This window comes from Suillus subaureus, assembly GCF_016647635.1.
Source record: "Suillus subaureus strain MN1 chromosome Unknown BJ212scaffold_26, whole genome shotgun sequence".
Classification (NCBI taxonomy): domain Eukaryota; kingdom Fungi; phylum Basidiomycota; class Agaricomycetes; order Boletales; family Suillaceae; genus Suillus; species Suillus subaureus.
The window spans coordinates 85,721-112,343 of NW_024538582.1; the positions used below are offsets into that span (position 1 = coordinate 85,721).

General features: G+C 49.1%; 11 protein-coding genes across 11 annotated transcripts; 5 read left to right on the forward strand and 6 right to left on the reverse strand.

Annotated features, from left to right (window-relative positions):
- Positions 1-144: 144 nt before the first annotated feature.
- Positions 145-1,464, reverse strand: BJ212DRAFT_1276603 (GPI mannosyltransferase 2; the record flags this gene model as incomplete). Its single annotated transcript, XM_041331290.1, has 2 exons — positions 145-756; positions 808-1,464. 2 exons carry the CDS (start codon positions 1,462-1,464, stop codon positions 145-147), a joined length of 1,269 nt encoding a protein of 422 aa, XP_041190575.1.
- Positions 1,465-1,840: 376 nt separating this feature from the next.
- On the forward strand, positions 1,841-3,368 carry BJ212DRAFT_1483065 (Peroxin/Dysferlin domain-containing protein; the record flags this gene model as incomplete). Its single annotated transcript, XM_041340548.1, has 2 exons — positions 1,841-2,136; positions 2,195-3,368. 2 exons carry the CDS (start codon positions 1,841-1,843, stop codon positions 3,366-3,368), a joined length of 1,470 nt encoding a protein of 489 aa, XP_041190576.1.
- A 163-nt stretch (positions 3,369-3,531) lies between these two features.
- Positions 3,532-4,952, reverse strand: BJ212DRAFT_450347 (WD40-repeat-containing domain protein). The gene is made up of 6 exons (XM_041343227.1): positions 4,684-4,952; positions 4,464-4,618; positions 4,368-4,404; positions 4,158-4,315; positions 3,886-4,109; positions 3,532-3,835 (listed from the first exon to the last, which is right to left on the reverse strand). The coding sequence occupies exons 1-6, from the start codon at positions 4,899-4,901 to the stop codon at positions 3,695-3,697; spliced, it is 933 nt and encodes a 310-aa protein (XP_041190577.1). The 5' UTR covers positions 4,902-4,952; the 3' UTR covers positions 3,532-3,694.
- A 530-nt stretch (positions 4,953-5,482) lies between these two features.
- BJ212DRAFT_1276732 (GMC oxidoreductase-domain-containing protein) lies at positions 5,483-8,060 on the reverse strand (the record flags this gene model as incomplete). Its single annotated transcript, XM_041331302.1, has 15 exons — positions 5,483-5,563; positions 5,614-5,736; positions 5,789-5,808; positions 5,865-6,088; positions 6,137-6,225; positions 6,274-6,327; positions 6,398-6,539; positions 6,587-6,635; positions 6,687-6,773; positions 6,818-7,044; positions 7,099-7,250; positions 7,335-7,514; positions 7,565-7,656; positions 7,708-7,959; positions 8,015-8,060. 15 exons carry the CDS (start codon positions 8,058-8,060, stop codon positions 5,483-5,485), a joined length of 1,818 nt encoding a protein of 605 aa, XP_041190578.1.
- A 2,285-nt stretch (positions 8,061-10,345) lies between these two features.
- BJ212DRAFT_1301450 (uncharacterized protein) lies at positions 10,346-12,173 on the forward strand (the record flags this gene model as incomplete). The annotated part of the gene is made up of 6 exons (XM_041333127.1): positions 10,346-10,698; positions 10,761-10,869; positions 10,920-11,030; positions 11,083-11,655; positions 11,713-11,819; positions 11,867-12,173. The coding sequence occupies 6 exons, from the start codon at positions 10,346-10,348 to the stop codon at positions 12,171-12,173; spliced, it is 1,560 nt and encodes a 519-aa protein (XP_041190579.1).
- A 434-nt stretch (positions 12,174-12,607) lies between these two features.
- Positions 12,608-14,448, forward strand: BJ212DRAFT_1276393 (uncharacterized protein; the record flags this gene model as incomplete). The annotated part of the gene is made up of 3 exons (XM_041331279.1): positions 12,608-12,823; positions 12,906-13,092; positions 13,145-14,448. 3 exons carry the CDS (start codon positions 12,608-12,610, stop codon positions 14,446-14,448), a joined length of 1,707 nt encoding a protein of 568 aa, XP_041190580.1.
- Positions 14,449-16,466: 2,018 nt separating this feature from the next.
- BJ212DRAFT_1369731 (uncharacterized protein) lies at positions 16,467-17,409 on the reverse strand. The gene is made up of 2 exons (XM_041336231.1): positions 16,970-17,409; positions 16,467-16,914 (listed from the first exon to the last, which is right to left on the reverse strand). The coding sequence occupies exons 1-2, from the start codon at positions 17,220-17,222 to the stop codon at positions 16,565-16,567; spliced, it is 603 nt and encodes a 200-aa protein (XP_041190581.1). The 5' UTR covers positions 17,223-17,409; the 3' UTR covers positions 16,467-16,564.
- Positions 17,410-17,810: 401 nt separating this feature from the next.
- On the forward strand, positions 17,811-19,133 carry BJ212DRAFT_1483071 (uncharacterized protein; the record flags this gene model as incomplete). The annotated part of the gene is made up of 4 exons (XM_041340549.1): positions 17,811-18,579; positions 18,640-18,755; positions 18,829-18,994; positions 19,048-19,133. The coding sequence occupies 4 exons, from the start codon at positions 17,811-17,813 to the stop codon at positions 19,131-19,133; spliced, it is 1,137 nt and encodes a 378-aa protein (XP_041190582.1).
- Positions 19,134-19,731: 598 nt separating this feature from the next.
- On the forward strand, positions 19,732-21,612 carry BJ212DRAFT_1369738 (uncharacterized protein). The gene is made up of 3 exons (XM_041336232.1): positions 19,732-19,951; positions 20,001-20,137; positions 20,205-21,612. Exon 3 carries the CDS (start codon positions 20,207-20,209, stop codon positions 21,587-21,589), a length of 1,383 nt encoding a protein of 460 aa, XP_041190583.1. The 5' UTR covers positions 19,732-19,951; positions 20,001-20,137; positions 20,205-20,206; the 3' UTR covers positions 21,590-21,612.
- Positions 21,613-21,679: 67 nt separating this feature from the next.
- BJ212DRAFT_450985 (uncharacterized protein) lies at positions 21,680-23,376 on the reverse strand. The gene is made up of 6 exons (XM_041343229.1): positions 23,198-23,376; positions 22,685-23,084; positions 22,485-22,627; positions 22,183-22,434; positions 21,970-22,131; positions 21,680-21,915 (listed from the first exon to the last, which is right to left on the reverse strand). The coding sequence occupies exons 1-6, from the start codon at positions 23,233-23,235 to the stop codon at positions 21,771-21,773; spliced, it is 1,140 nt and encodes a 379-aa protein (XP_041190584.1). The 5' UTR covers positions 23,236-23,376; the 3' UTR covers positions 21,680-21,770.
- Position 23,377: 1 nt separating this feature from the next.
- BJ212DRAFT_450843 (serine palmitoyltransferase 2) lies at positions 23,378-26,221 on the reverse strand. The gene is made up of 4 exons (XM_041343228.1): positions 26,084-26,221; positions 25,212-26,022; positions 24,478-25,161; positions 23,378-24,426 (listed from the first exon to the last, which is right to left on the reverse strand). Exons 2-4 carry the CDS (start codon positions 25,725-25,727, stop codon positions 23,602-23,604), a joined length of 2,025 nt encoding a protein of 674 aa, XP_041190585.1. The 5' UTR covers positions 25,728-26,022; positions 26,084-26,221; the 3' UTR covers positions 23,378-23,601.
- Between the last annotated feature and the right edge of the window lie 402 nt (positions 26,222-26,623).

The window sequence follows — 26,623 nt, forward strand, 5'->3', positions numbered from 1 at the left end:
TGCTTGTCGTCAATAAGCGAAGGAGTTATCTGTGGCACTGGGATGTCAGATATCTACGACAAAGCATGTTATGTTGGGGCAAATTGCTATCTCCCAATGGTATGTGCATCTATTCCACTATGCACTAATGTTTGACATACAAATTCAAGCAGGGGGGAGGAACACAGCCCATAGGACACAACTCAAGGCACCCCACAAAACACTCCACGTGACCCATGCTTTCCCCCACTTCGGAATGTCGAGCATGAGGCGAGCGGCAGCCCAGTACGTGAGTGGAAGAGACGGGAGAAGCCTGAGTGATATCTGAACGTGAGCGTTGAACGTCAAGATCGATGTGAGCGCCAAGGCATGGAGTACGTGGGGCAATAGGGATGGAGATAGAAATGGAGAGTCAAGCTGAGGAGGGGAAGGGGCGTCATTGTTCTTTGAGAGGATCCGTGGTGCGATGTGGGGAATAATTGAAGGTAAGTTCGACAGATAAAACCAGCAGAACGCGAACACATGGAGCAAGGCAGGAAACGCGAACATGAAGTTTGGTATGTTGGAGACAGTCCAATATTGCAAGAAGCCAACGTGCCAGTATTTGGATTGCACGTGGGAGTATATTGAAGGAATCATATTGCTCGTGCACCAATCCGGGATGCGTGTTTCCGAGGACTTGCAGAACCGCAGATATGCGATGGTATTGTGGTGGATAAAGGGGATCAGAGGCAACGCAGTCAATAACACGCATTTAAGCAGACGCCTAGGAGTAAGCTGGCATAATTGCATTAACTCGGATGTCATGAATCGGATGCCTATGCTTACTTGATCTTTCTGCCCTGCCAGAAAAGGTGTGACCAGCATGCCCCATAATATGAATCCGGACAAGAATATTCCGTTGGACCTGAACATGCTTGCTAATGCAAAGCATACAGATGCTGCAGCCCACTTGGAGCGAGCACATGCCAGCATGCCCCGATACGAGAAATATGTGAAAAATGGTTCGCTGTAGGATGCCAATTTAAGCGCAGCGGGGCTGCTCGAGAATACGGAGAGTGCAGTCGATAAAAATGCCAGGGAAGGTGAGCGAAAATGATGTAATGATAGGTGATACAGCACGTGTGTTGAGTCGCACAGTATGGCCATGCCTGCTCCACCTCGAAGAAGTGTTCCCCAACCGTTCGAACCCAAACCTGCTAGGGCCTGCAGGTGGGCCAAAATACGCATTAGTAGTGGCAATCCATTGAAAAATGCCCACTCGTGTTCATACACGTATCCTTCTCTTGCTATGTGCGCGAAATGGAACGCATCCCAACGAAGGAGGACAGAGGATGGGAGTGTCTCGTTGACCCAAATATATGGTGATGAATCGAACAGTGGAAGCGAGTGTGCAGAAATCGAAACTAATATCCAGACTGCAAGTCGTACTACCACAGAAAGAGTTAGTAAAGTTCGAACATGCCTCGTCGTTGCTGATTGCATTTCACTGATCAAGCTAAGCTTCAACTCAAGCTCGAGTTTCGTGTTGTTTGTCCCTATTTGCAAAGTAACCAATCAGTCGGTGAAGTTTACGTGTCAAACTTATGTAATCTGATCCACTTTTAGATGTGAAAGTGTACTTTGCACTTGAATAAGCATGACCTGCTGCCAGGCTGAACGCCGGGCTACGTTTCATTCCCTCAAGCGTCAGGCTTCAGCGCAGCAGTGAGTTCTGTGGTTTACCGTACGTTGCTCATATCTGTTTGAGAATTATGACTGACCAGCATAAACAGATTATAAGTAAACGCACTTTCTCGCTGACAGCACAGTGGCCGAACTGTCGTGTGAAGTCTATTACTACCAAATCACCTGCTAATTGATGTCGCCCAAGTCCAAGGATATCAATCTCAAACCAAAGATACTGCAGGTGCCCTTGACGGCACCTATGAGTTCAGCAGCTACTATGAGCCCTGCCATGCAGTCACCTCTAACACTCATTGACTTTGTGACTACCGTTCCGACACCACTTGCTTCAGAGTTAGTTGCCCTTGCGCCATATATTCAGGCCATAAGGCACTTCGCACAGATTATTAGCTGGGAGTCTTCATGGGAGGAAAGCTGGCTCGCTCTTGCCACATGGTGGGCGTTCTGCTTGCTCTCCGAACCGACCTTGAGGTATGCGTATTCAACTATCTATGCATTCTGGCTGATTTTGGACGTGTTTGTTCGCCAGGTTCTTTTTACCCCTTGCAGTCACATTCGTTCTCGCACTGAGACGGTGGACATCATCCACTCACACGTCTTCGGCAATGTCACCGCCGGTAATAACCGACAGTTCCCTTCACGCTCTCGTATCTGATCTGACGACCATTCGCACCCTGCTTCCCTCATCACCCCTCGTCGAATCCCCCCTCCCTCCGTCCTTTGTTGTTCTCCGAGTACTCGCATTTATCTATCTGCCCTACCTTATCCTCACATCTTTCGTTGGTCTCCGTATTTGCATCGCATTATGCGGTACCCTGTTCATGACTCACAGAGCGCACTGGGCCAGACATGCTCGAGCATCCATCACTCGCAGCGCACATATCCGATGGGCATTTTACCGGCTATGCGCATTTGTCTCAGGGGTGCCCCTGCCACCACCCTCATCGCCCTCTCCTTTAGAAGCTTCTACCAAGATACGCCCGGCATCTGTATTAGCGGATGATGTACCCAAGCCTTCCCCCCCTCTCCGCTTCCTGTTTACAGTCTACGAGAATCAGCGGTGGTGGATGGGTCTTGATTGGACAGCTGCTCTGCTTCCCAATGAGCGCCCATCATGGTGTAGCTCCTCCTTAGTTCCATTATCCCCTCCCTCAGTTTTTCCTCTTCCCTCCTCTACAACGGCATACGTCGCTGTCGGCAAGAACGGCCGCGCAAAACGTGTAGCGCGATGGACGTGGGAAGAACCTGAATGGCGCGTTATCATACGCAAAGAAGGCCAGGAAGGTGTCTGGCGAGTGGAGAAGACACCCCCAAGAGATAAAGACGGACCTGATGAATCTACTGCAGCACGGATGCTACGCGCCGCACGCGGCCGTGACAACCTGAACACGAGCTCCAGTGGTCCTACCGAGTCGCCCGAACAGACTGGCGAACAATATTCCAGCGACCCGTTCCTCGATCCTGCGTCTGAAGATGAAGCTATCACAGACCCAGAGGGTTGGTTGTACGGCGACAACAAGTGGGAAGGGGCGAGCTCGAAAGGCGGAATGGGAAAGTACACGCGCTTCCGGCGTTGGACTCGCATTGCTGTTCTCAGTGAGACTGTCGAAGCTTGTGGGTCCAGGCGAGTTGGGTGTTTTACGCGATTCCACGGAGTTCAGCGGATATGGGACTGCCACAAGCTCCATTTTTGGCAGTCCTAGCACCCCGTCTATAAGTGTTAACTCGCCAACGTTGAGCTCGTTTTCGGAATTAGAAATGCAGAGTACGGTGACAGCGCCAGAGTCGCAGAAGGATGGGAAAGACGGAAAAGATGGAGGCAGCGCGAGGAATATGCTGAGACAGCGACTGAAGGCTGTTGTGGAAGGAACGGCACATTGATCATAATGACCTTTGTAATATTATTGGTTTTCACAGGGAGTGGATACATTCTATGAACGCTTTCCGGTAATTGAATATTTTGTTTCACGATCTACATCTCACTGGCACACGAAAGGACAATCATATGCAAGGATAGAGCAAAGGAAGTCTAGCTTGAGTGTCGCCAGACCTTCACAGTCCCATCTGCACTACCTGTGACCATCTCCCCAGGGTCTATTGGGTGATGCTCTGTCCAAGTGATCACCTTGTCATGAACTTTTGGCGGAGGATTGGGTTGCAAAACTGCAGCCTAACACAAATGTAAGCACAGTAATGATATTTGTGAACTTGAATACTCACATCAACCAAGTCCCAAGCCCAAACGGCGCCGTCTTCATCTCCACAAACAACCGTCGCTTCTGCATGTCCAAAGCATGCTCGGCAGCGATACGACGTGTGCTTGTGACCAGTGAATGCATTAAGAAGCTTACCACTGGTTGTATCGAATAGCCTGACATGCGAATCAAGCGTAGATACGAGAAGTGTGGTACCATCAGACGAGGGGACAGCCGAGGTGACAGGCTCTGTGAGGCATGATCAACATGTGTGTAATAAATATCTACAGGACTTACGCCCTATGAAATCTGAACGTAGTTCGCCTTTACGGAGATCATATGTTCGTACATGTCCGTCTACAGAACCTGCAATTATCGTGGTTGCATCCACGTGTAAGGTCTGCACTGCGTCGCGAGCTTCTTCGAGTACTTGAATCGGCGCACGCGCTGGTGCTCTGCCGAGAACAGTTCGACATTATCCTTAAGCTCAAACGGTTCCATGCTTACCGCAAGTCCCATAATCTTACTGTGGAATCATACGAGCCTATGATAAAGCGTGGTGAACATTGTTATTTACACATCGAGTGAAAGGCATCATCTCACCACTCGCCAGTACAGTTGCATCTGCATTAAGCTCCACCACATTCACCTTGCCCATATGACCTGCCAATCTACGCGTCGTCACACCCGCTGTCACATCCCATACGAAGACAGAACGGTCTCCTCCAGAAGATGCAAACTTTGTATTATCATGACTCCTACACAACACACGGTCTTATTCGTCAACTCCAATAGAGGCCAAGAAACTGCGGATGTGACTGACACAGATATAGAAAGGACCTCGTATCCGTGGGCCTCAAACTTCTTGATCTCAGTACCAAGGTCTGGATTCCAGAGACGTATCGCGCGATCCTGTCCCCCACTTAGGACGTATTTTGCAGTTCCCTTGGCATATCGAACGACATGGACGGGCCCTCGGTGGTTCGAGAGTGTTTTATGGAGCGTTCGAGCGAGTGCTTGTGGACCTCGTGAAGGAGCCATTTCATTCGTTTGGGTTAAGTAATAAGCAACCCTCAATTTGATGTTTGGTTCTGTCTAGTTGCACTCTCTTGGTGTCATGTATTATTAGTTTTTTCTGCCTGTGCCGAGGCTCTTTTCCTCGTTCGTCGTTTGTCAGGCTCACTTGCCATGTATTACCAGTCCAAATTTTCATAGGACTCCCTGTCGTCTGCAGGGAGTCGCGTTTATCTTCGCGATCTCTTTGCCTGCCGCACGGGCCAGTTAGACTTGTGGAAACAAAGATTTTACCCCGTCTTGTTAATTTATTTCAAAAATCCGATATGATTATTGGGAAGTTGAGACACCACAACCACCTCCCAAAGGAGCGCAAAGCACTCCACTTTCTTCCTGTGCCGAAGGCACGACAGGTGTGGGCTAGTAAGTGTGGTATGATACAGTTGAGTTGGTTCTGGTTTTTTGTCGAGGAAAATTATTCAGGAAATCTTATAGGCTATGGTTGACCTGTTGTAATTGTAGGAGTCCACTGGCAGCTGGTGCCGATCTTGCACAAAAGTATCCGCCGAATGCATATTCATAAATAAATACCCCTCTGACGATATATATCAAATGCAATTGATACCCAAGTCTTCGGCGATGATCATCGCAGCCCGCTCTCCGATGAGAAGTGCCGTCGAAAATGTGTTCTGTGTATATCATTAGACCACACATCAACAATTCCCTGTTCAGTACCCACCGTGCCAACGTTCAACGGCACAATGGACATATCTGCGACCTTCAGGTTCGACACGCCATACACATTTAGCCGAGGGTCAACGACTCCTTGATCTGCCTCCGATTTCATAGCACAAGTCCCAAGCTACACATACAGAGATCAGATGTGAAATCATGAAAAGTTCAGCTGCACACACCGAGTGCCATGACGTTTGCGCTGATGTTCGATTCAGTATTTTACCGCGACAATGGAGATGGCGAATCAGGACTTACCGATGTCGCGGTGGAATTGACTGATCGCCTCGTCATCTTCGGCAGTGTAGACGATGTCAGGCGCATTCAAGTCCACTGGCCCGGAAGCTTCTCTGCAGGCTGCAGCGCTTCCCTCTGGAAAATCAGGATGGCCAGCAGCGACTTCACCTCGATAGGAAGCCATGCGTCGAAAAATTTCGCGCGTCTTCTTGTATCCGAAGTCAAGAGGAACAATATCGGATGGTCTGTGCGGAGTCAAGCAAGGTGCCCTAAAATGATATGCGTTGACTCACTCATCTAGGAACCCTGTAGTAAAGTCCATTCCTTCTTTGCCATCCTCCGTCACTGTGATATGAACGCTTCCAATAGACACGGGGTAAAGCTATTGAAGAGATTCAGAAAAAAACACGGGGTAGACGGAGAGCAGTACTGTATAATAACCGGCACTCATGTAGCTGCGAGGAGGAAGGATACCCATGAGCGACTTCGAGAGCGGTGGAATATATCTGGCTGCTATGAGCGTTGTCATATCATCAAAGTCAAGCAATATGCACGCACCCTGCAAAAGCAGTGAATATTGCAACTGCCTTGTCTGGGCGGTCTTGAAAGAACTCCTTCCACCGTGGTTGAAAAGTTGAATCCATGGCTTTCAATTCCTCGTCATCAGGACGCCACTTGATTTTTGAATCGAGGCCGCTGAGATACCAATCAGCACGACACCGGCAGTGATAACTTGCACCAACTTTTGTGCAATCAATGACTTGCCGCTGCTGCTCCATTGTGCAAGGCTTTCTATATTTGGGTAGTTGTAAAGTGCTGCAATCGTGGCGAGAACATGCTCACCCTCAAGGATGCTCTCCCCACGCCAGAGGGCGTCCATGGTAACAGTTCCGTCGGCAGCCAGGTACGGAGCAATGACGAGATTATGATCTGACCATCCTAAGCCAAGCTCTCAGAATAAATTAAAAACCCACCTTGATAATTTTCTCCGACACCAGGTAAATTCACTAGTTGCTCGATACCGCACCGCGTGAGGATCGCCTCGGCACCAATCCCAGACCTCTCCAGAATGGTCGGGGAACCGAACGTCCCAGCAGAGACAACAACAAGTTTCGATGCTCTCACAATACTCGACGACTGATCCGCATCTGGGCAAGACACTGGGTCGCTGGTGAACTCGACACCTACAGCACGCTTGTCCCTTTCATTTGGAAAAGCCGTCAACAGTTTGCTGCGATCCCAGGTGGCAACTTACTCGAAAATGATACGCTTTACACACTTTCCGTCCCAGACTTGTAAATTTGGGTTGTGAGCTTGGTTGTAGATATATTGGTGAGCCGCGTCCGAACGCCTTCCGGTCGTCCTGTCGATGTACCTTTTATACATGAGCCAAACATTTGCAATAGCCTGGGAGTGCAGGAACTCACTTCCGCCATGGCTGAGACAGTTCTGGTTAGTGATCACAGTTAGGAAAGGTGCATCATAGCGTACACTGTATGTGTTGCATGTTTCCAGATCATCGGTGTCATCGGCATACTGCCTCTTGTGATAGGTCGTACCAACCTGGATGAACTCGTCGGAGATACCCATTTTACACCCACCGGAGGACACTTTGATAGGTCCGTCGTAGCCGTGGGTTGGACAATCGAGCTGCTCCTCATATGTCTCCAGCTATAAGGTGAACGTATAAGCAACAGATATACTGAAAACGTATTCGAGACCTTCTTCATGAGGGGAATCAAACTCTCAGATTCCCAACCATCGGCTCCCCAATCATCATAGTCCGAAGCAGGTGGACGAGTGTATACCATAACTATCTCATTATCAGAGTCCTTCTTCATCTTGCAACAAGTATGCTACGCACAATTCACACACGAGCCTCCACCAACGCAGCGACCGCAAGGAACAATCGGTACACGTCCGTTGAGACGAGGAGATGGATTTCCAATGTTGAATGTGACCGTGGTGCTCGTCGGTAATTGATTGAAGGGATATTGGGAGGGTTGCACATGAATAGGTTTATCGAGGGTGTGTTGCCCAGCTTCTAGAATCAAGATCCTCAACGAGGGATCATATGCAGCTAAGCGACCTGCGACAACACAGGCGGTAGTACCGCCTATACAGAATGATGTGTGAAGAGAGCAAACCACTACAAGATGTTATTTGCTCACCTCCAGCAAAAACGATATCGAATTCTGACGGGATTGAATGAGACATTAATATGGAGAGTTACCTTCAGGCCGCTCCTCGCTGCTTCCATCTTATAACACTCACCCAAGTGAAGCGCCAACATTCATCGGTAGTTGACACCCATTGGGGATTGGCAACACGTCACAAATCACACGATTAAGGTCGCGATGACTGGGGATAATAACTGCTTCCACTAGGCCACGTAAATTTTCACCTCCATAGGAAGGCACGCGTCGATAGACCCCGCGCATCTTCTTGCATGCAAATTAAGGGGTACAATGGACTGCGGAATATCGTATTCACAAAAGTGACCTGAAACGAGATGCGTCAACTCACTCGTCTAGGAAGCCTGTTGTAAAGTCCATTCCTTGCCGGTCTCTTCCAATTTAATGTGGACACCTCCAACAGAGAGGGTAAAGCTATTGAAAGATTCAAAGAAATGGCCAGGAGTGGACAGAGGGCAGGACCGTAAAAAAAATTAGCTGGCATTTACGTAGTTCCCAGGGGGGAGGACTACCTAAATGTGGCCCCAAGTATCTGGGTATCATGAGTATCTGCGTGCCATCAAAGGAAGGTAAATGGCACGCAGCCCGAAAGATGGAAAATATCGCGACGGCCTTGTCTGGGCGATCCTGGAAGAACTCCTTCACTGTGGTTGAAAAACCGGACCCGTGACTTCCAGTTCCTCGATATCAGGACGCTATTGATCTTTGTGTCACCGCTACTGGAATACTAGTCAGCACATTGCCAGCTGCGATAAAATGCACGAACTTCTGTACAATAAGCGATTGCATTGGTTTCTACGCTAACTCTAACCCTACTTGATCGCACAAGGTTTCCGCGTTTAAGTAAATGGAGGTATGCTGTGAACGTACCAAGAACACGTTCACCCTGTATGATGCTTTCCTCCCGACGCCAAAGGGCGTCCATGGTAACGGCCTCATCAGCAATATAGTATGGAACAAATGCGGCGTTGTGATCTGGTAGCCTTAAGCCAAGGTCGCGTATAGATAGAAGACAGCGGACCATTGTAATTTTCCCAAACACCAGGCAAATTCACTAGTTGCTCGATACATCACCACTTGAAGATCGTCTCAGCACCATTCCCAAACCTCTCCAGAATAATCAGGGAACCAAACGTCCTAACAGAGACAACAAACTTTTGATGCTATCACAATACTCGACAACTAATCCGCGTCTGGGCGAGACACTGGTCACTGCATATTTCCAAATTATCGGTGTCGTTGGCATACTGCCTCTTGTGATAAGTTATGTCAACCTAGTGAACTCGTCGGAGATACCCTTTTTTTTTCTTCAGAATGTAGTCCTTTGGGGTCATAGACCCTATGTTGGATACTTATCTCGTCATAAGCTTTTCTTTCGTTTTGTTTGTTGATTTGGGGTCTATTGGATGAGTGATACGAACTCGTAAGATACCCATTTTAAACCCACCAGAGGGCTCCTTGATAGGTCTCGTACCCACGAGTTGAACAATCGGGCTGTACCTCGTAGACGGATAACGCATTCGAGGGCTTGCTTCATGAAGGAATCGAATTCTCAGATTCCCAACATTTGGCTCTCCAATCATTGAAGTCCGAAGCAGGCGCACAAGTGTACACCACGCGGAGACAAGGAGATGAATTCCCAACGATCCGTGTTCGTCAGTGCTGGGTTGAAGTGATATTGATAGGGTTGCACATGGGCAGGTTCAATGAGGGTGTTGATCCACTTCCAAAATTAAGATCCTCAGCGTCGAGCGAGGGATCACGCGCAGCTAGCTAGGCAACCTGCGACAACACAAGCCGTATTACCTTCTATACAGAGCGCCGTGTGAAAGGGCAATTACAAGACGATAATTGCTCACCTCTAGCAAAAATAATGTCAAATGCTGTTGAGGATGAAGGAAGAAATTCAGAGTTGTCGGACTTACTCGTTAATCAGCTCCTCGCACATCACCCTCAGTAACCTATCGTCATGAAGAGTCTTGCCCTAGCCTGTCACTGGTTCGGGACAGCGACGACCAGATACCGTCGATCGCCACGTCACTACGATGATCCCCCTTCCGCTGTCTCGTGCGTGTGTAACTCGCGCCATACCAGCATTGTCCCAGTTCCCTGGCTACTATTCACCTTGAAGTTGCTAGGGATTCGAAAATGTCTACATCAACGTTCATTAATGTTTGGAAGTGTACCAGATGGAGAGGATGTTAGAGAGATGCTGAAATATTTAGCCAAGATCACCAACTCACGTGACCGCGTGCAATTCGCGTCCTTCTGAATCTGAACGTTCTGGACGTTGTGAATCGCAGCGTAATGCCTTCTCTATCCGACCAGATCGACCATCTGACTTCCCTCTCGAAATCCATTAAAGCCAGTGCTGATGGCTTCCCGACATCAGATGGGCTTTTCACAACAGCTGTCCTTAACACTGCTCTAGGTGATCTGATTCGTGACATCGACTCATCCGAACTCGGGCTCTTCACACTAGTACACCCACCGTCTCATGTACCAACTGAGTCTGAAGCGAGGGGTGTGATATCCCGTGTAGAATTTCCTGGCGCTACGCCTCTGAAAAAACCACCTTCTCGAAGGCAGGAGATGACACAACCGAGAGAGTATGAGCCAGAAGTATATGCACAGGCTGCGTTAAAGTACTTGGATCGGTAGTATGTTTTGCGTTTTTCTAGGGCATATATCCTGTTTCAACCTGTCCTGTGTGGTATTTCAGTCACTCAATTCGCCCAATGCCTCGTGCGCGATCCCAGGTCCAGGGACTTATAAACAGGCTGGATGAGACACGACGGAATATCAGAGGTCTTAGTGAAACATTACAGCAGGTTTGTACTATCAATATTTGGCCTCATAGGTTCTAATGTTTTCCGCACAGTTAACAAGTAGTAATCCGGCATCAAGCCCCAGCTCGCAGGAGTCCACTGCAGCGGACGAGGAACGACGCATACAAGATCTCCAGGCTCGTCTTACCGAACTGCGTAAACAGGTGTGTGCCTTCTTCCATGTCCGTGCATCCTTTAAATTTCACATCTCAACAGAAAGATGACATCCTTCGCACCTCTAATCCTGCTCCCAAGTCCAAGCCCGCTCCGAGACTGGCCAAGGCTCCTTCGCCTCTGACTGTACCTGAGGCCCAGGAAGAGATGTTCTGGAACACGCCTGCCGCATCTGCGCGGACGCTTCGCTTCACTGAAAAACTAATGGATGAGGAAGTAGACATCAATGACGTGTCAATTATGTCCTTTACGAGCCCGGTTCCTCGGCCTCGGTCTGTATTATCATCGCTAGGTCTTCCTGTGGACGATGATTCCCTAGATAACGGAGAACACGATAGTGGTCAAGGCAATTCTGTGATGCCTGATCCATTAGGCAAACCTGAGGAAGATCCTCCAGGCAGTGAGCTGGAGGTGGATGGTGGAGACGGAGAACAAACCGTGGTTCTCAAGAAGCTGCCCTCATCGTTACCACCGAATCCTACGCCGCCAGATGGCACTACGCCCCCTGAAACACCGTTGCCTGCAAATTCAGAGTTGCAGACCCCTGCCGCAGGACCTCCTGAGTCCGCCAGAAAACCAAAAGTACGCTTGAATGTGGAGATCGAGAAGATTGTGGTAAGTATCCTGGTCACATAACCCAAAAGCGTGTAAAACTGAAGTGGCATTTGATAGGTGAAGATATGGAGCACAGTGGGCGAGATCATCATGCCGGGCCATCCTTTCGATCCCACGGGGTCAATATCAGGCGGAAGCAAACCTCCAAGGGCAAAGGAAACTCTGTACGTTCACTCCAGTTTTTCATATCTAATCCGCTGACATGCCCTAGTGCCCATCTTGAATCCCTCTCCTCCCAGACACCCTCCTCTGCATCCCCAACTGCATCCTCATTTTCATCGCTTGCGCCATCCATGATCCCTAGCCAGCCGACCTCGCAACAGATCGCAACCTGTCAGCTTTTGCTCACTCTACTAAAACAGCCCGGCTTCTCGATGTCGCTCAATAAACTTAAGGAAGCGCTAGCGGAAGGTGGTGGTAGCGCGGGTGGCACGCGAACTATGTATGCTTGTGTGGCAAAGAAGTTGATCAAGATTGAGCGAGGGAGCGGGGAGCAGGTCGTCAAGTTTGACGTTTGAATGATTTGATTGCCTCGGGCTGCTGCCTTCATTTGATGTAGTGTAATGAAATCCTCTCAGGGAGCATACATCTGCCGATGGCCCTACCCTTGACCTTGTTTACGTATCCCCGAACATCAGTGAAGGAAATATGCGATGGGATACACAACTCGAACGCCGCTGTGGATGTTCGTGGACTGACTGGACCCAGCTCTGACCCGGCCACCATGGTCAGCATTTGGTATGTAATCTTGATGGTCAACTTGGCGGTTAGAGTGGGCTGTGAGCATATATTCAGTGATTTCTACTGGCGGGACATGGACAAACATCGGTGAGCCGCTATTTCTAGTGCCCCAAATGTGGAAGTTCCTCGGACCCACCCGGTCTATGAATTACCGGCAGGCCGATGCAATGATTGGTGATATGCCTCTTAGACATTTCTCCCCCATACTACCATGTCTAAGCACCGACTGTCCCCAGCGCCTCTGCCCCCTGCAAAGAGGCTACATAATTCTCGAATCTCGTCACAGGAGCATCGGCTTATCACAGCATTTGATGATGCGCTCTATGATGAGCTCATTCTCTTTATCTTCTCGTTCTTGAACTCCCGAGATCTATGTGCCATGCATAGGACGAACAGAAACTGTGCGAGGCTCGCGAGCGACAACCAGGTATATATTTGATTCAATTGGGCAACAAGAGAATGAATGTTGAACACAATTGGATCGCCCACTGCTCCGATTATGCTTGTAGCTCTGGAAAGCCCTGTTTGTCAGAGAGTATGGCAAAACACGGCTGAGGGGTGGCAAGGGGTTTTATGGTCGCACTGATGGAAGATCAGTTAAACCGCTTCCCTCGAGAGCTTCTGCATCTACGTCGTCAGCTGATGACGCTCTTGACTGGAAGTGGATGTACCGCATCAGCTCGAACTGGAAGAATGGTATATCTTACAATTATCATGCATCTATTTTCACTCTCTCATGCATATCCAGGACGTTGTGCTGTCGAGAACTTCAGTGACGCTGAGGGAACAACTCTAGCACCGTCGCCAGCCTTTCCTCGTCAGCACGTTATATTGGCAGGCGGGTTCACCATATCCTCGTCGAAGCCCTGTGGGTCCTCTCTGCTAATACGGGACAACAGTGGAGTATCGCGCACTCTGCTTTGCAGGTCTACTCTAGCTACATCTATAGTGGAAATATCTGCTATAGCACTCGATCAATCTCCACCTTCCTTATCTTCCTCACATATCATACGCCTGGCTGCTTTCCTGACAACTGGAGAATTCAGTATATTCGAACATGATCACTCTTCCCTGTCCTTAGCCACAACTCCAAAGCAAACCTACGTCCCTTCGTCCCTGCACCGTACTTCTCCGGTGACCCACGCAGCCTACAATCATCCGTTGCTCGTCACGTTGTCGCATTCATTTACGCTCATGATATACGACTTGAGCAATGATTGTATCACCCACACTCAGACACTTACATCCTTCACCAGTCACCCGCCCACGTCACTTGTACTTTCCACTATACCCTCAGCAGCCTCGTACAAACTTATCATGGCCTACGCTATCCCCGTTTACCCTGCTCACTGGAGTGTGGGTGCCACAGAACTTATTATATCTCCATCGGGCATTTTACCACGTAAACGGGCATTCGCTATGTCCTCCAGCGAGTCATCACCACAGGGGGCTTTTGAAGTGAGCGTCACCAGGTCTACCCGTGCTTTTGACGTCCCGCAAGGGTGGATAGACGAACGAAAGCTGCAGCTTATGCGTGACCAATGGGGCCGGAAAGTGAAACAAGTCGCAGATACACAAACGGATGGAAAATGGGTCGTTCTAGCCCCTGGGGATGTAACCAATATCTCTCCGACATCCCATGGGCCTTCAGAAGGTACAGCGCCCCAACAGGGACAGCCACAGCCACTCCCATACATCTCACCTCCGAGCCACTCATCGAGTCACCTTCAATTATACCGCCTTCATGTACCCCCAATTTCGAGTTCATCGGTCCATACACCGAGATTGACGTTTGTCCGGACTCTACATGGACCTTTGGGCCCTGTTTCCGCGCTTTCTCTTGCAGATGGGCGCTGCGTTAGTTTGAATGCAAACGGAGCGATTTGGGTGTGGGACCTCGAGGGCGGAGATGGGACTGAAGTCGCTGGGCCTGTCGAGGGCAGTTTTGCGGGAACAAACAGTACAAGTACATATGGTACCATTGCATTCGATGAGCGAAGGATCGTCAGTGCTGGTATACGGGGTATCGAGGAACGACGGTTCGATATTTAATTGAATAGTAGAATTTTGTATTTTGTATCTTTATTGTTTACTGTTGGAGTTGTAACAAGTTCAACAAATTTTGAAAGAGGAACTTTCGTTCGGCGGTTTGCGAAGGGCGGTATGTAAGAGCCGATATTGACCCGATTCTACACGCAAACAACCACCTTCTTTCGAATGATCTAGGGGAGACTACTTACCTCGTAGGATGTATTTACAAGTGGTAACCAATGAGGCTCATTGGCTGCGACTCGTAAATAAAGCACACTCTCAGCTTCTCTCAACTTACATTCTGGACCGACCTTGGAAAGTAGAGTGCCAACGGGAGGGATATGACACTGCAGCGAAAGCTCGAGCTTCGAGTGGAGAATTCAGACGAAACTTTGCTAGGTTCGTGCCCTTTAAAATTCAGCTCAATATCGTATTAGAGTCTTAGACACAAGGCTCTGACACCAAGTTAACAGTTGTTGGCAGTCGCGGTGGTGATTGTCGGTCCGATATCTGCAACGTCGGAAATCGAAGGACTGGAACCCTTCCAAAGAAACTAACGTGACGGAACGATATCTTATATACCCCTAGATCCAGCCATCTATCAGGAAGACAAGGAACCTGACGAGCACAGTGTGCACCCAGATAATGCCTTGCACGTCGATGTTAGCTCCTCGAGCCATAAACACTGCACGCATACAGTGTGTGAAGAATTGAATCATACAAAGGCGAAGAACTCAGTAATGTTGCTACCCATCACAAATTCTGACAATCTGAACTACACCATGTGCATCCAGTATAGACATCTATGAACATGACCTGCGTTTGGGGAGTATGGTGGACACCACTGTTGCGAAGTGGAAAGCAGAAGTTCTGTCCTGCAACCTTCTTGCTGTCCATGGTGATGACACTGATGAGTTTGGTGAGGGGTTTACGAACTCATGCCCGACTTGGAAAATTTACTTCCTTGAGATCCATGTATCTGTTGGCGCGCTTTACGCTATGAAAATTTTGTTTTACCTGAATTTGCCCACAATGGTGATCAAGTTGCGTGGATGGGCGTATCAAACGCCGCTTAGAGGTTCGAGTCATCTTCCTTCCATCAGAGTTGCGAAGCTGTGGCAAACAACTTACATACCGCACCCAGATCATGCTATACCAAAGGTTATTATATAAGTACTTGATCCTCATGTATGTGATATGCTGCCCTCCATTCTCCGCTTCCCACATCATGGTAACTGCTTCTACAAGAACAGCTTGAAACCCATCTAGTCTTCTTGCATATGATGCACTCCCGAATCAACTGGATGCCTCTGACTCGGTCACATTTGACGTGAAGTCTGCGACCGATTTCTACGACCGCAGTCTGACAAGTCGTAGGTTTGCCCTCGCTGGTGTGGCATGCGCAAGTATTGTCAGCTGCTGTTGCATCGTAGCAGGCACTCTTATTTTGACCACTCCTGGAGGTGCGGCCACTGCAATGTCAGCCAGACGCAGCGGCATCGCGCTGCGGAAAGAGTAGGGTATAGCACGGGTGTACCCGCGGGTCGGAAGATGAACACCGTACCCGTACCCGTCAACACCGTACCCGTACGGGTACGGGTACGGTATTACCCGTACTAACCCGCGGTATAGCAGCTTACCCGCGGTGTTGCATTTACCCGCGGGTACACATACAAGAAATAGTAACACTACGTAGCCTGTAGGTCTAATAACCTCACCCAACACTCTCGTGCTCTCGTTTTCTTTTCTTCAGAGACTTCATGATCTTAGTAAGATCCTCGGGTGCTACCAGATCACAGCGGAGCCACGAGCCAAGACAGAGGAATGCGCGAGTCGATGACGGAGACAAGCGGTTTCGAGTGAAGTGCAGAAGGTGCCGGCCTTGCGAAAATACACGTTCGACTGCAGTTGAGGTAGCTATGGTGTGTAACACATAAGCTGTGATGCTAGCGAGAGCGATGGTGCACAACCTACCAGGAATGCTAAGGTAATCAAGTGCCATCCGGTGCAAATTCGGATACGTCTTTTGATTATGGACCCACATTTTGGACTTTGGTACTCCACTGGTTGCCGCAAATAGTCGTCAAGCTCATCTACTAGAGATGCCGCTTGTTATTAAGGCCCCGAAAATGTTGACTCACCGAACTTCATTGCTCGTGTGCATCCGATAAGTATGATGGACAGGTTGTTGTCCTTTTCGAGCAAAAGCAGAGAAAACTGATCCGCTCGTGGCCTGTACCTTTCCGCCACTAAATGCAAGATCAACTGCCTCTTTGCCCCAACAGCCATTGGCGTGATGCCTTAGATTCGTAGTCGATGACTTGTCCCTGGAGTCCTGGAAGCGGCGGACACCTCCGGAAGGGAGCTTGCACTTGTGTGCCCCGCAAGGGAAGAAATGAACTAGACGTCCATCGTGATACTGGACAGCCACAGCGTCAAGCTTAAAAAACGAATAGACTGCTGAACGCCATGTTTTCTTGAGAGTATCTGTGAGCGAAAATTAATCAAGGTCCACGCAAACGCGAGCAATAAGTTCATGTACTTAGATCAGCTTCGTCATCCTGTTCGGCGGCAGGAGGTGCCACATCATTTTCATCGACATCGACATCGACATCAATTACTTCCAGAGCAGCGGAGTGCAACTCAGAGGGGGTTGCTGTGGCCTGTGCAAGGATAAGCTTGACACGTTTTGCAACATTGTCCACTATGGGCTGCGGAGATGACGATATATTTGAACATGTTGAGGTAGACTCAGCGAGCGAGGCCGTGTCATTGACGGTAGACTGATTAACCATGATGATGATGGAATAAATGGTATTGAGAAATGCAGAGTCTACATACCTCACTTTATACTGTTGAATCGCCGAGTGCAGCGGGTTACTGTTACAGTCAACGACCCTCCGAAAAATAGGGATCGTAGTGAGTGGCGAATCCTTGTCATGTCCAACCGTCACTGTTGCAGTCAACGACCCTCCGAAAAATAAGGATCGTAGTGAGTGATGAATTCTTGTCATGTCCAACATATAACACCGCGGAGAACATTCGGAAATAGCGCGGCTACTAGTACCCGTGAACATACCCGTATACCGTGCAAACGGGTACGGTATGACCACGGGTGCCAAATCTCTACACCGTACCCGTACCCGCCATACCCGTGACCCCCATACCCGCGGTGTGGCCCATACCCGTGCTATACCCTAGGAAAGAGATGCTGGTCATCTCACTAAACTTGATCGTCACATTGTGCACCGAATCCACAGGTTTCGTACACAACATCTCATTGCGCTCTGCGCTGGCCTCAGAGTCCCGACTCAGGTTCAACTCTAATCTGCACCTTTTGATCGCAGCTCGTGGATGGAAATGGTGCCCTGCTTAACGGTACCATGGTTGTCCTCCTCATCATATCCTATAGCTCAGTCTCACTGGTCACATTAACTTCTGATGTGTATTCTGACTATGGGGAGAACATTGCGCTTGAAGTCGGTATCATAGGGATGCCTCTTCTGATTCTGGGCATCGCACTTCTTCTCCAGGTGGTGATCGCATTGTCAGGGATGCGGGCTGCTAAGATTTTGACATGGAGTTCTTCATCTCTGGATCTAACCGCTGCTCTGGTCCACCACACACAATTGACCCCAGTTCTTCTCCGGTGCATGCGCAGCGTGTCCGATTTCGATGTGGATGGAGGTCCAACAAGGCCATCAGAGACACAGCCTTCTGCATGGCATGCGCATCCTAGCATCCGGAAAGTTATCAATTCTCTTTGGGCCCTAGTCATAGCATGTGCTGGATGGGGTGCTCTCGTCCTGTACATCCACAATACGTATGAGAGTTACACCGGTACATTAACCTGGAAATCATGGTCGTTCTTCCCCGACGATCAGAATTCCTTATACAGCCTTCGATACCCGCTTTTGCTCACAGGGGGACCTAGTCCATGGTGGATTCTGACTTATGTCAACCTGGCTATTATCCAGGGACCGTTGACACTTTGTCTGCACTGCTCTGAGCTCATCGCAAATGTCATTCGAGATGAAGGACAATGGAGATGCGGCACTGGACAAAAAGGGATGACACCGGCGATGAACCCGCTGAAGTCAGTTATTGTCAATCCGCTCTGTCTTGCGCTTTTCATCGCGAAGCCTGCGCTACGTAAGTCTTTCGCTCCTTGCTTTAGATGTGTGTTCTTGAACAAAATCATTAACGACATAGACTGGGTCTTTGGGCTCTGTTTCGTGCTCTATGGTGTCATATATCGTATTGATACCAACAATTCCGACGTCATTTTCGTGGCGGCCGGCAATGGGATGAATATGTATCCGATGCAGGTTCGTATTCACTATATAAGACAGGCGCTACAACATCTTTATTTACTTGCGCAGATCTTCAACTTATTTATAGTGCTATTTGTGTTCACCTGTTTTCACTCTCGTGGCACTGCGCCAACGACGCGGGCCTCAGCCAGCTGCATACGGCCACCTCCAGATACTGGCCAATCTCGTGGATGAGTGGGCGCCTGTGATGTGGTGGGGCCATAAGGAAGATGGAATCCCGTATTGTCATGCTGGTAGGGTTCTTATACGGTAACGAGGATGGTGCATTGATCAGGCTTACAAACAGGGACGAGTGGTCAAGTGCTGCCGGCTGTAAAGATGGACTGTGTTTATGCTGGTATCAGTGTCGGGTCCCATCCTTCTGTTTCGTGAGAAGTCCATGCTTTGCACAGACATTCCTTGACTTATCCTCTTCAAACAGAGGACCTTAGTTCATGTCAGGCCGCAGACGAGCTGTCGATGCATTGATGGCGCGCACAGCCAGTTATGACGGGACATGTTTACGATTTTTACGATGTCTACGTCGGAGATGGACCGGGATGTTGTCACTCTCTACACACTTTATTTCCGCACCACATTCAAGATAGTTCTGCTTTTAGCGAATACCCAACTAGGGCGTATTGCATTGGGACCAGATATGAATATTTTAATTACAAGGCTATGTATGCTTGGACTGCACGCATGCCAATAGTGCCGAGCACCGTTATCTCACAGCGAACCGTGATACCCCGGAACAGTGCAGATTAGTTGTGAAATAATTTATGCTGCGTGCGGCACAGAGCTCTCAGGAGACGGTTTTTTACCATATAATTATAATCTCTTTACTCTCTGCGGCTGGGAGAGCGCACTTTAAGCGAAGTGCTTCATTTGACTTGCAACTTGAACACTCGGTAGATAAGTCGATTTAAACGACGAGATTTACCAAGGTAAACGTCGAAGTTAGAACGAACTCAAATTTGATTGAGGGGGCGCCTAATTAGGTATTTGTAGTGCAACTTGCTTGAAGTCAGTGGAACCGGTTTTGATCAACTTGTTTATGAACCTTCTTCTCCTTGGCACTTGGCAATCGTACATGCTTTAGCCGAATTCCGCGGGCGACCTATTCAAAGTCTTGCTTGGCGTAGAACCGAAATTGGGACCGTGCCCTAATGATGGCCACTACTGGCTGCATCTCTTCGGTGGGCACCCGAGTAAGTCTGCGAGTCCGAGTCTGTCTCGATCTCGGTTAACTAGTAATAGAACACGTTCAGCCAAGCCCAAGCGGGCATTTGCACAATGGCCGGCCTCACCTCGATGAACCGGGCCTCGTGTTCCTCTTCGAACGGCTGTCTACGAGGCTGAGGTACTCTTTCGTTGAACCATTGTCCCGCAAAAGAGTGAGCAATCCAAAATTTTGAATGATAACCTGACATACGAGATCTGAATCTAACTAGGTTATTACAGGCATGTCGCTTTTGACTGAAACATCCTCGGTACACTGCAGAGCGATGGATTCTGGCGCTGTTGTCAGCGTCAAACAGTTGGATGCTGTCCTTTGTACGATAAACTTTGCAAACTCTCTCTTAGAGGTGGAGATCAACGAAGCTCGGATCGCCTTGCACAGAGATGGACAAGAGTTATTGAACATAGACTCTGTGGTCAATAGCCTGCAGGCTGAAATTGAGGCAATACACGCACGCATAGCTCTTCAGCAAGAGAAACGGCGCACTGTGGAAACTCGCATCCTCGAAAACAGAGCTCGCATCAGCCCTGTGAGGTTCCTTCCCACAGAAATTCTTCAGCAAATATTTAAATCCTGCCTCCCCAACGATCGATATGTCAATCCCCACATACTGGCCGCCCCGCTTTTACTTTGCCAAATTTGTCGCCGCTGGAGGGACATTGCACAGGCAACGCCAGAACTCTGGTCCTCTATTGACGTTCATGACTGGGGCGTCTGGACTGCAGACTTCTACACGGCAATGGTGGCTCGCTGGCTTGCAGCAGCACGTACTCGACCATTGAGTGTCAGTGTAGTGTGCCTCCAGAAATGGGATTGGTTTCGCCAGTACGATCCAACACAGTCGGGCCTTTTCCGCCTGCTTGCATCACACTCGGGGCGGTTTCATGATCTTCATATACAAGCCAGCCGCGGCTACATTGATGCATTCATTTCCAGCGGTTCCTACGCTGTGAAACACATCTTAATATCCGTCATGCCAACGTCGTTCCTTGTCAACTCCGGACATCCTCTTACCCTTTGCACGTCGAACATCACGCACGTCGCTCTTTGTGGAAAGGAAGCGCTGATTAACCTTATTCCACGTGCCACGTTACCTCAAATTACCCATCTTACACTCGACAGACCAGGGGCAGAAGTCGACTTCATGAAAATCCTCCTTGACTTCCCAGCACTAGTTCGGCTGAAAATCAAGCTTTTCTTCCACGGCGAAAGCCTGGAGGTAGTTAATCCTCCCCCTGGTGCGATGACCCTCATCAAGCATCAGGCCTTGGAGATACTGAGTATCTACCTGTCAGAGGATGTGGTTCAGTTTGGGAATGTAGCGCCTCTAGCTCGCATCTTTGATTCGTTGTCTCTGCCATCTTTGCGAGACTTGGCCTTTGTCGCTCTTGACCCCGGCTGGGAGGCCACTGTCGACGAATGGCTTCCTGACTCGGTGAAGGTGTTATTCAGTGGGTCGTCATGTTCGGCCAAACGCCTTCTTTATCGCAATTTTAAACGCCCTCTGGACATGATTGGATATCGTGAACAGCTTAGAAACCTCGCTATTGACTTGAGGGTTAGTGACACGAGATTCGGCTGTCATTGGTATGACATTGCATCCTAGCACTTTTAGCTTCACATATTTCATGCGCACATCACTAGGTATTAGGCTGGTAGATTTCTACTGATAGGGACAAGTGAATACAACGAGTGGAGTTGAGATATTATGATTGACCTCTAGATCTAAGAAAGTCTGTCTGTCCCACACTGCACCACAGGAGGATAGCAGGGCACGCCGACAGCATTCACTTATGTGACCCAATAATACTGAGCATGAACAAGCGCCTACTGACAGCATCCGCGCCCTCGGGCATAATCTCTGTCATATCTATCCACCACTTGAGTTGGGTCCTCAGCTCATCTGCGGAATTCGTTTCGCTAAACATAGGCCTATCGAGGAACACAGATATCAGGGACAAGCCATTTATAAAATAGGATACATACATTCCACGCTCTTGCAAGGCTTCCTTCAACTCTGGAAGGGTGAGATCACGTCCATACGCCTCTTGTTTGAGCATCTTATCGTCAGACGCAATGTTCTGAAAGTGGCGTTGTAGACGCCACTGAACCAGTTGCAGTGGCCCCCAAGCGGGGACACCGATGACTCTACAAAAGCTTTTATACAGATTTGAAAATATACTTCGAGAAAATACGCACCCGCAAAGTGTCCCTGGATTTTTCAGACTGAGAGTCGGAATGAAGCCAGAGCTTTCGCTTTCTTTCCGCAAAAGATCGAATGATTTCCAGTTCCCTGCGAGTACCAATTGTTGATTGTTGCGTGCCTTCGCACTGATGCGATCACGTTGACCTGGAAGGACACACGTAGATGGCAACATTTGAGGGACGTAAAGGGCAATAAAAGGAATGAGCTCCTCCATAACCACGACAATAATAACGAACGGAATGAGCCTAGAGTTGGGAGTTTGAGAAAAAATCAAGAGAGGTAAATGGATGTGTACTTCAGTGCATCCTGCTGGAATGTTCTGATGAAACGCGACTCCGCTCTGGAGAGCGCGGCACCGCCTGTAGCTATGCGTGAACGAATTGCTGCTACCTGTTTACGGTGTGTATTTATGGCCTTTAGGCCTCGGAAATAGAATTTCTGACAGGGCCAAAAGACATTAGGGGAGCGAATGCGCCAATGAGGTTAAACACAGACAAGGAGTTCGAAGGCTTGATGAGTGAAGCGCTTGATGGTACCGGCATCATGTGGAGCTGATCGAAGAACTCCCTGAGCAGTTGCATCTGCTATGTCTTGCTTCGCTAGCTCGATTGCAGACGGAACAGAATCTGGTGTACTTGATGTTGGAGAAGGACGAAATGCTGGAAATGAGAGGTGTGTTTGTTTTGGAGATGTCGAGTGAGGCCTTGGTGTCGCGCTTGATGGTGAAGGTCTCTTCAATGGGCCAGGTTTGAGCTCCACCCGATGCTTGCGAGGTGATACGGCAGAAGGTGGTAGATTTGAGGTATGACTAGACTTGTCATTGGAGGAAGTGGAAGTAGAGGCAGACCGTGCTGGAACTTTCCGTTCGACTCTTGCGTAGTGAGACAGCTGTAATCTACCAGAAGCAAGACGTTGGGCCGAAAGTACCAAGTGTAGTTGCCGTGATTGGATGACGCTGGAGGTGAACATCGTGTCAGTATGCCACTGAGTAGTTTGAAGGGCACAAACCTGTTCACTGCAACATTCTTTCCAGTAAAACGAAGCATACAATGAGACACAACCCTGGCAAGTTTGTGGAGGATGGTTGTAACTTGTAACTAGCAAGCACGCGAAGTCTACTTTGATTTGCAAAACTCAGCGTTACTCATTCAAGTCACAATTAAAGGTCACAACCACCCAGTCACACTAGACTGAAGTTCATCATGGTCTACAATAGATGTTTAACGTTCAGACGTTCATGGCTGTCCCGCTCGAGCCTCCTCCTTTGATATATTGTCTGCGCGCGACACTCCATTAATTGTAAAATCCCACTCCCAAGTAGAAAACACCGCAAGCTAATCAAACTTAATGCACTGATAAGCTCATTTACCATCCCCATGACCACCCCATATTCCATAAAAAGGCCCAAGCATTCACACTGCGGAGCGAACAAGCTCCACTGCGCGCTCGCGAATCTCATCAATCCCCCACCGCTCACCCAAACCATGTTTCAGGTCTAGAATTCCACCCACTTCATCGCATGCCTGCAGCACCATATCGATGTCCTCCTTTGTGTGTGATGCACTAGCACAGAACCGTGCACGACCCTTCTCCAACGGAGTGGCAGGGTACCCTACGACAACGACCACAATCGGTATTCTCCGCACACGCATCAGACGCGCGAACATCATACATTTGCCTGGGTTGAAGATAAGCAGGGGAACAATCGGGCTGAAGGGATGTCCAGAAATGATGAAACCGAGCTTCTTGAGGCCCGCGTGCAGATAACGGCAGTTAAAGGCAAGGCGGCGGATGCGCATTCGAGCTTCGGATCCGTCTGTGAGGGATGGATGAAGATTTATCCATGCCGGCAGCATGCTTGCAGGTGCCATTCCTTGGAGGTCATCTGCACGGTCTTTCCGACTGATAATTGAGCTAGCAAGGTTGAGGGAATTTTGGGACTTGGACAGCTGTGGTGCTGGAGCAACGCCCATGATGCTCGCGATCGATGCGATAATTTGTGCGAGCACCGGGGGAGCCATTGCTTCCGCATACGGACATGAGTGTCCGCGCAGGCGGAGAGCATCAATAAGGGTTTTCGACCCTGTTATGTATCCGCCAGCAGCACCAAAGGACTTTGTAAACGTGCCCATCAAGACATCAATTGAGCCAGGATGGATGTTAAAATAGTCCGTCACACCGCGTCCATGGGGACCGACCGCACCGATTGAATGTGCCTCATCAACAAAGAGGTAGAACTTGAATAAAACATGAACATCATAACCCTAAACAGTAGCTGCAGTACGGACCTTGTACTTCTGCTTCAGTTCGACAATCCTAAGCAGGTCCACAAGCGTACCCTCCATGGAATATAACCCTTCCACAATGACTAAGGTCTTCTTCCAGGGACGATGCGTCTTGGGCTGGCCCTGGCTTATCGCCTCACGCAGAACGGACTCGAGGCTTGTCATATCATTATGCTTGAACATCCGGACCTCCGCACCACTCTGGCGCGCACCAACACGGATACTAGTGTGGTTCAGTTCGTCAGAAATGATCAAAGACTTCTTTCCCACCAATGCAGGGATGAAAGTGGAGTTGGTGGCAAACCCCACAGAACTGACCAACGCGTCCTCTGTCCCTAGAAAACGTGCGACGAGGGCTTCAGCAAAGATATGGAGCTCGCTGCTCCCGGTCTCAAGACGTGTGCCGCAGGTAGAGGTACCATAACGACGGATGCTTTCTCCGACTGCATCTGAGCAGCCTCCTCGGGCCTGGGAGAAGCCGAGGTAGTTATACGATGAGATGTTCAAGGCGCGCGTTTTGGTACCGGTGTAGACCTGAGTAATGTTATAATCAGTGGAATAACGGTCGAGGATGAGAACAGTGCGGCCGGGGACACCTGCGATAGGCTGGGAACAGCAGTCACCCACGCGGCGTTGAAGCCGGCGGGTGTAGAACGAATCAAAGTCCGAGTTCAATGGCGCGTAACCCTGTACATGGCATCAAATGAATTAGATATCACAATCAAGACGGCACTTACATCATGGGGCATAAGGTGGGTGAAGTAAGATTTGGCAAAACGCTTGCCGAAGAAGTCGCGCATATGACCGAAACAAATGACCATGAGGTAGCTTACGTAGGTAGTGAAGAGAATGTAATATGGAGGCTCCTCGATTGTGTGTTCCTGGAAAGGTTTCGTATAATCATGCTGAGAGACGCAACGATAGGCCTCATTCGCACAGTAACCAAACTCTGTGTGAACAGTAGCGAAGGCCTCGGAGGTGGGCGGTGTAAGGGGGTTCACGAGACAGTTGTTCGTATCATCCTCGTTAAGGATGGTGTCTTCGGATGAAGTTGTGACGGAGGAGTGGGTGGATCGTGGAGGAGTTGATGCTGCAGAGGAGTTGTTATGACTGCGAGCGCGGGTGTCTGCCTGTTGAACAGCAGAAAGGTACGACATTGCCGTCGACATTAATGGTAGCTTGCTGAGTGATCCTGTCTTCTTGAAGATGGACGGAGAAGGGGTAGGTGGATTCAAAGCGATGGGAGACGGCATTCTCTTGTCTTGCCCGACGAATAATCCTCGAGTTTTTGACGATGAAGAAAACGAAGAAAACAGGGATGTTATGGCAACCTGTCAAGTCATAATACAAGTCATTGATGACGAGGGGCACCATACACGATGATGGGGGGGCAGGATCATCTCCTGCCGATAAGTCCACAGTTCTTGAATGCTGTGGCTTCTTTTGCCACGTAGCCATGGTATGAAAATAACTACACCGTGAACGCCTGCGCCAAAGATGTCATCTCAGGAAATGATATTGTGACTATGACACCTGTACAGTGACCGCCTTTTTCTCGGGACGAGCCGTTCTCTAGCGAGCTCTTAGTATCAATTGAGATCAGACTTACTTTGGGGTAGTGCTTCCTAGACAGACTCCATGGACGAATGAAGGTAATCTTCCTTCCATTTACTTCGGGGTGATCTCGGGCTAGAGTGTATAAACTTGGAGCGCAGACGATGAACGATCCAGGGGTATACCCTTATATGATTGGCGTGACGTTGCAACGTTGGCGTGAACCACCTAGGCCTGAGGTCCACACCAAAACGAAAGATTATCGAACACGGGCGATTACATTTATAGAAGTAACATCTGTCTTCCTTCTATTGGTCTGCTTATTAGAGGCTAAGAAATTGCTGTTGCGCGGCCTGATACACGAGCAGGGGAGCTGAAACAGCGTATGTAGTTAGCGCTCGCAAAGTAAAATAGCAACCGACCATCCATCATGCATCATGAGCCGTAGCAGGGATGGTGGAGGGCGCACGGGTGAACTGGCAGGGTCTAGACAGGCTTATACCATGCGGATGAATTTTACGCCAGGCGAATCCAAACATAATGGAATGCTGTATGTAAATATATTAAATGCATACCTGTGCACCAGCCTCTCGCA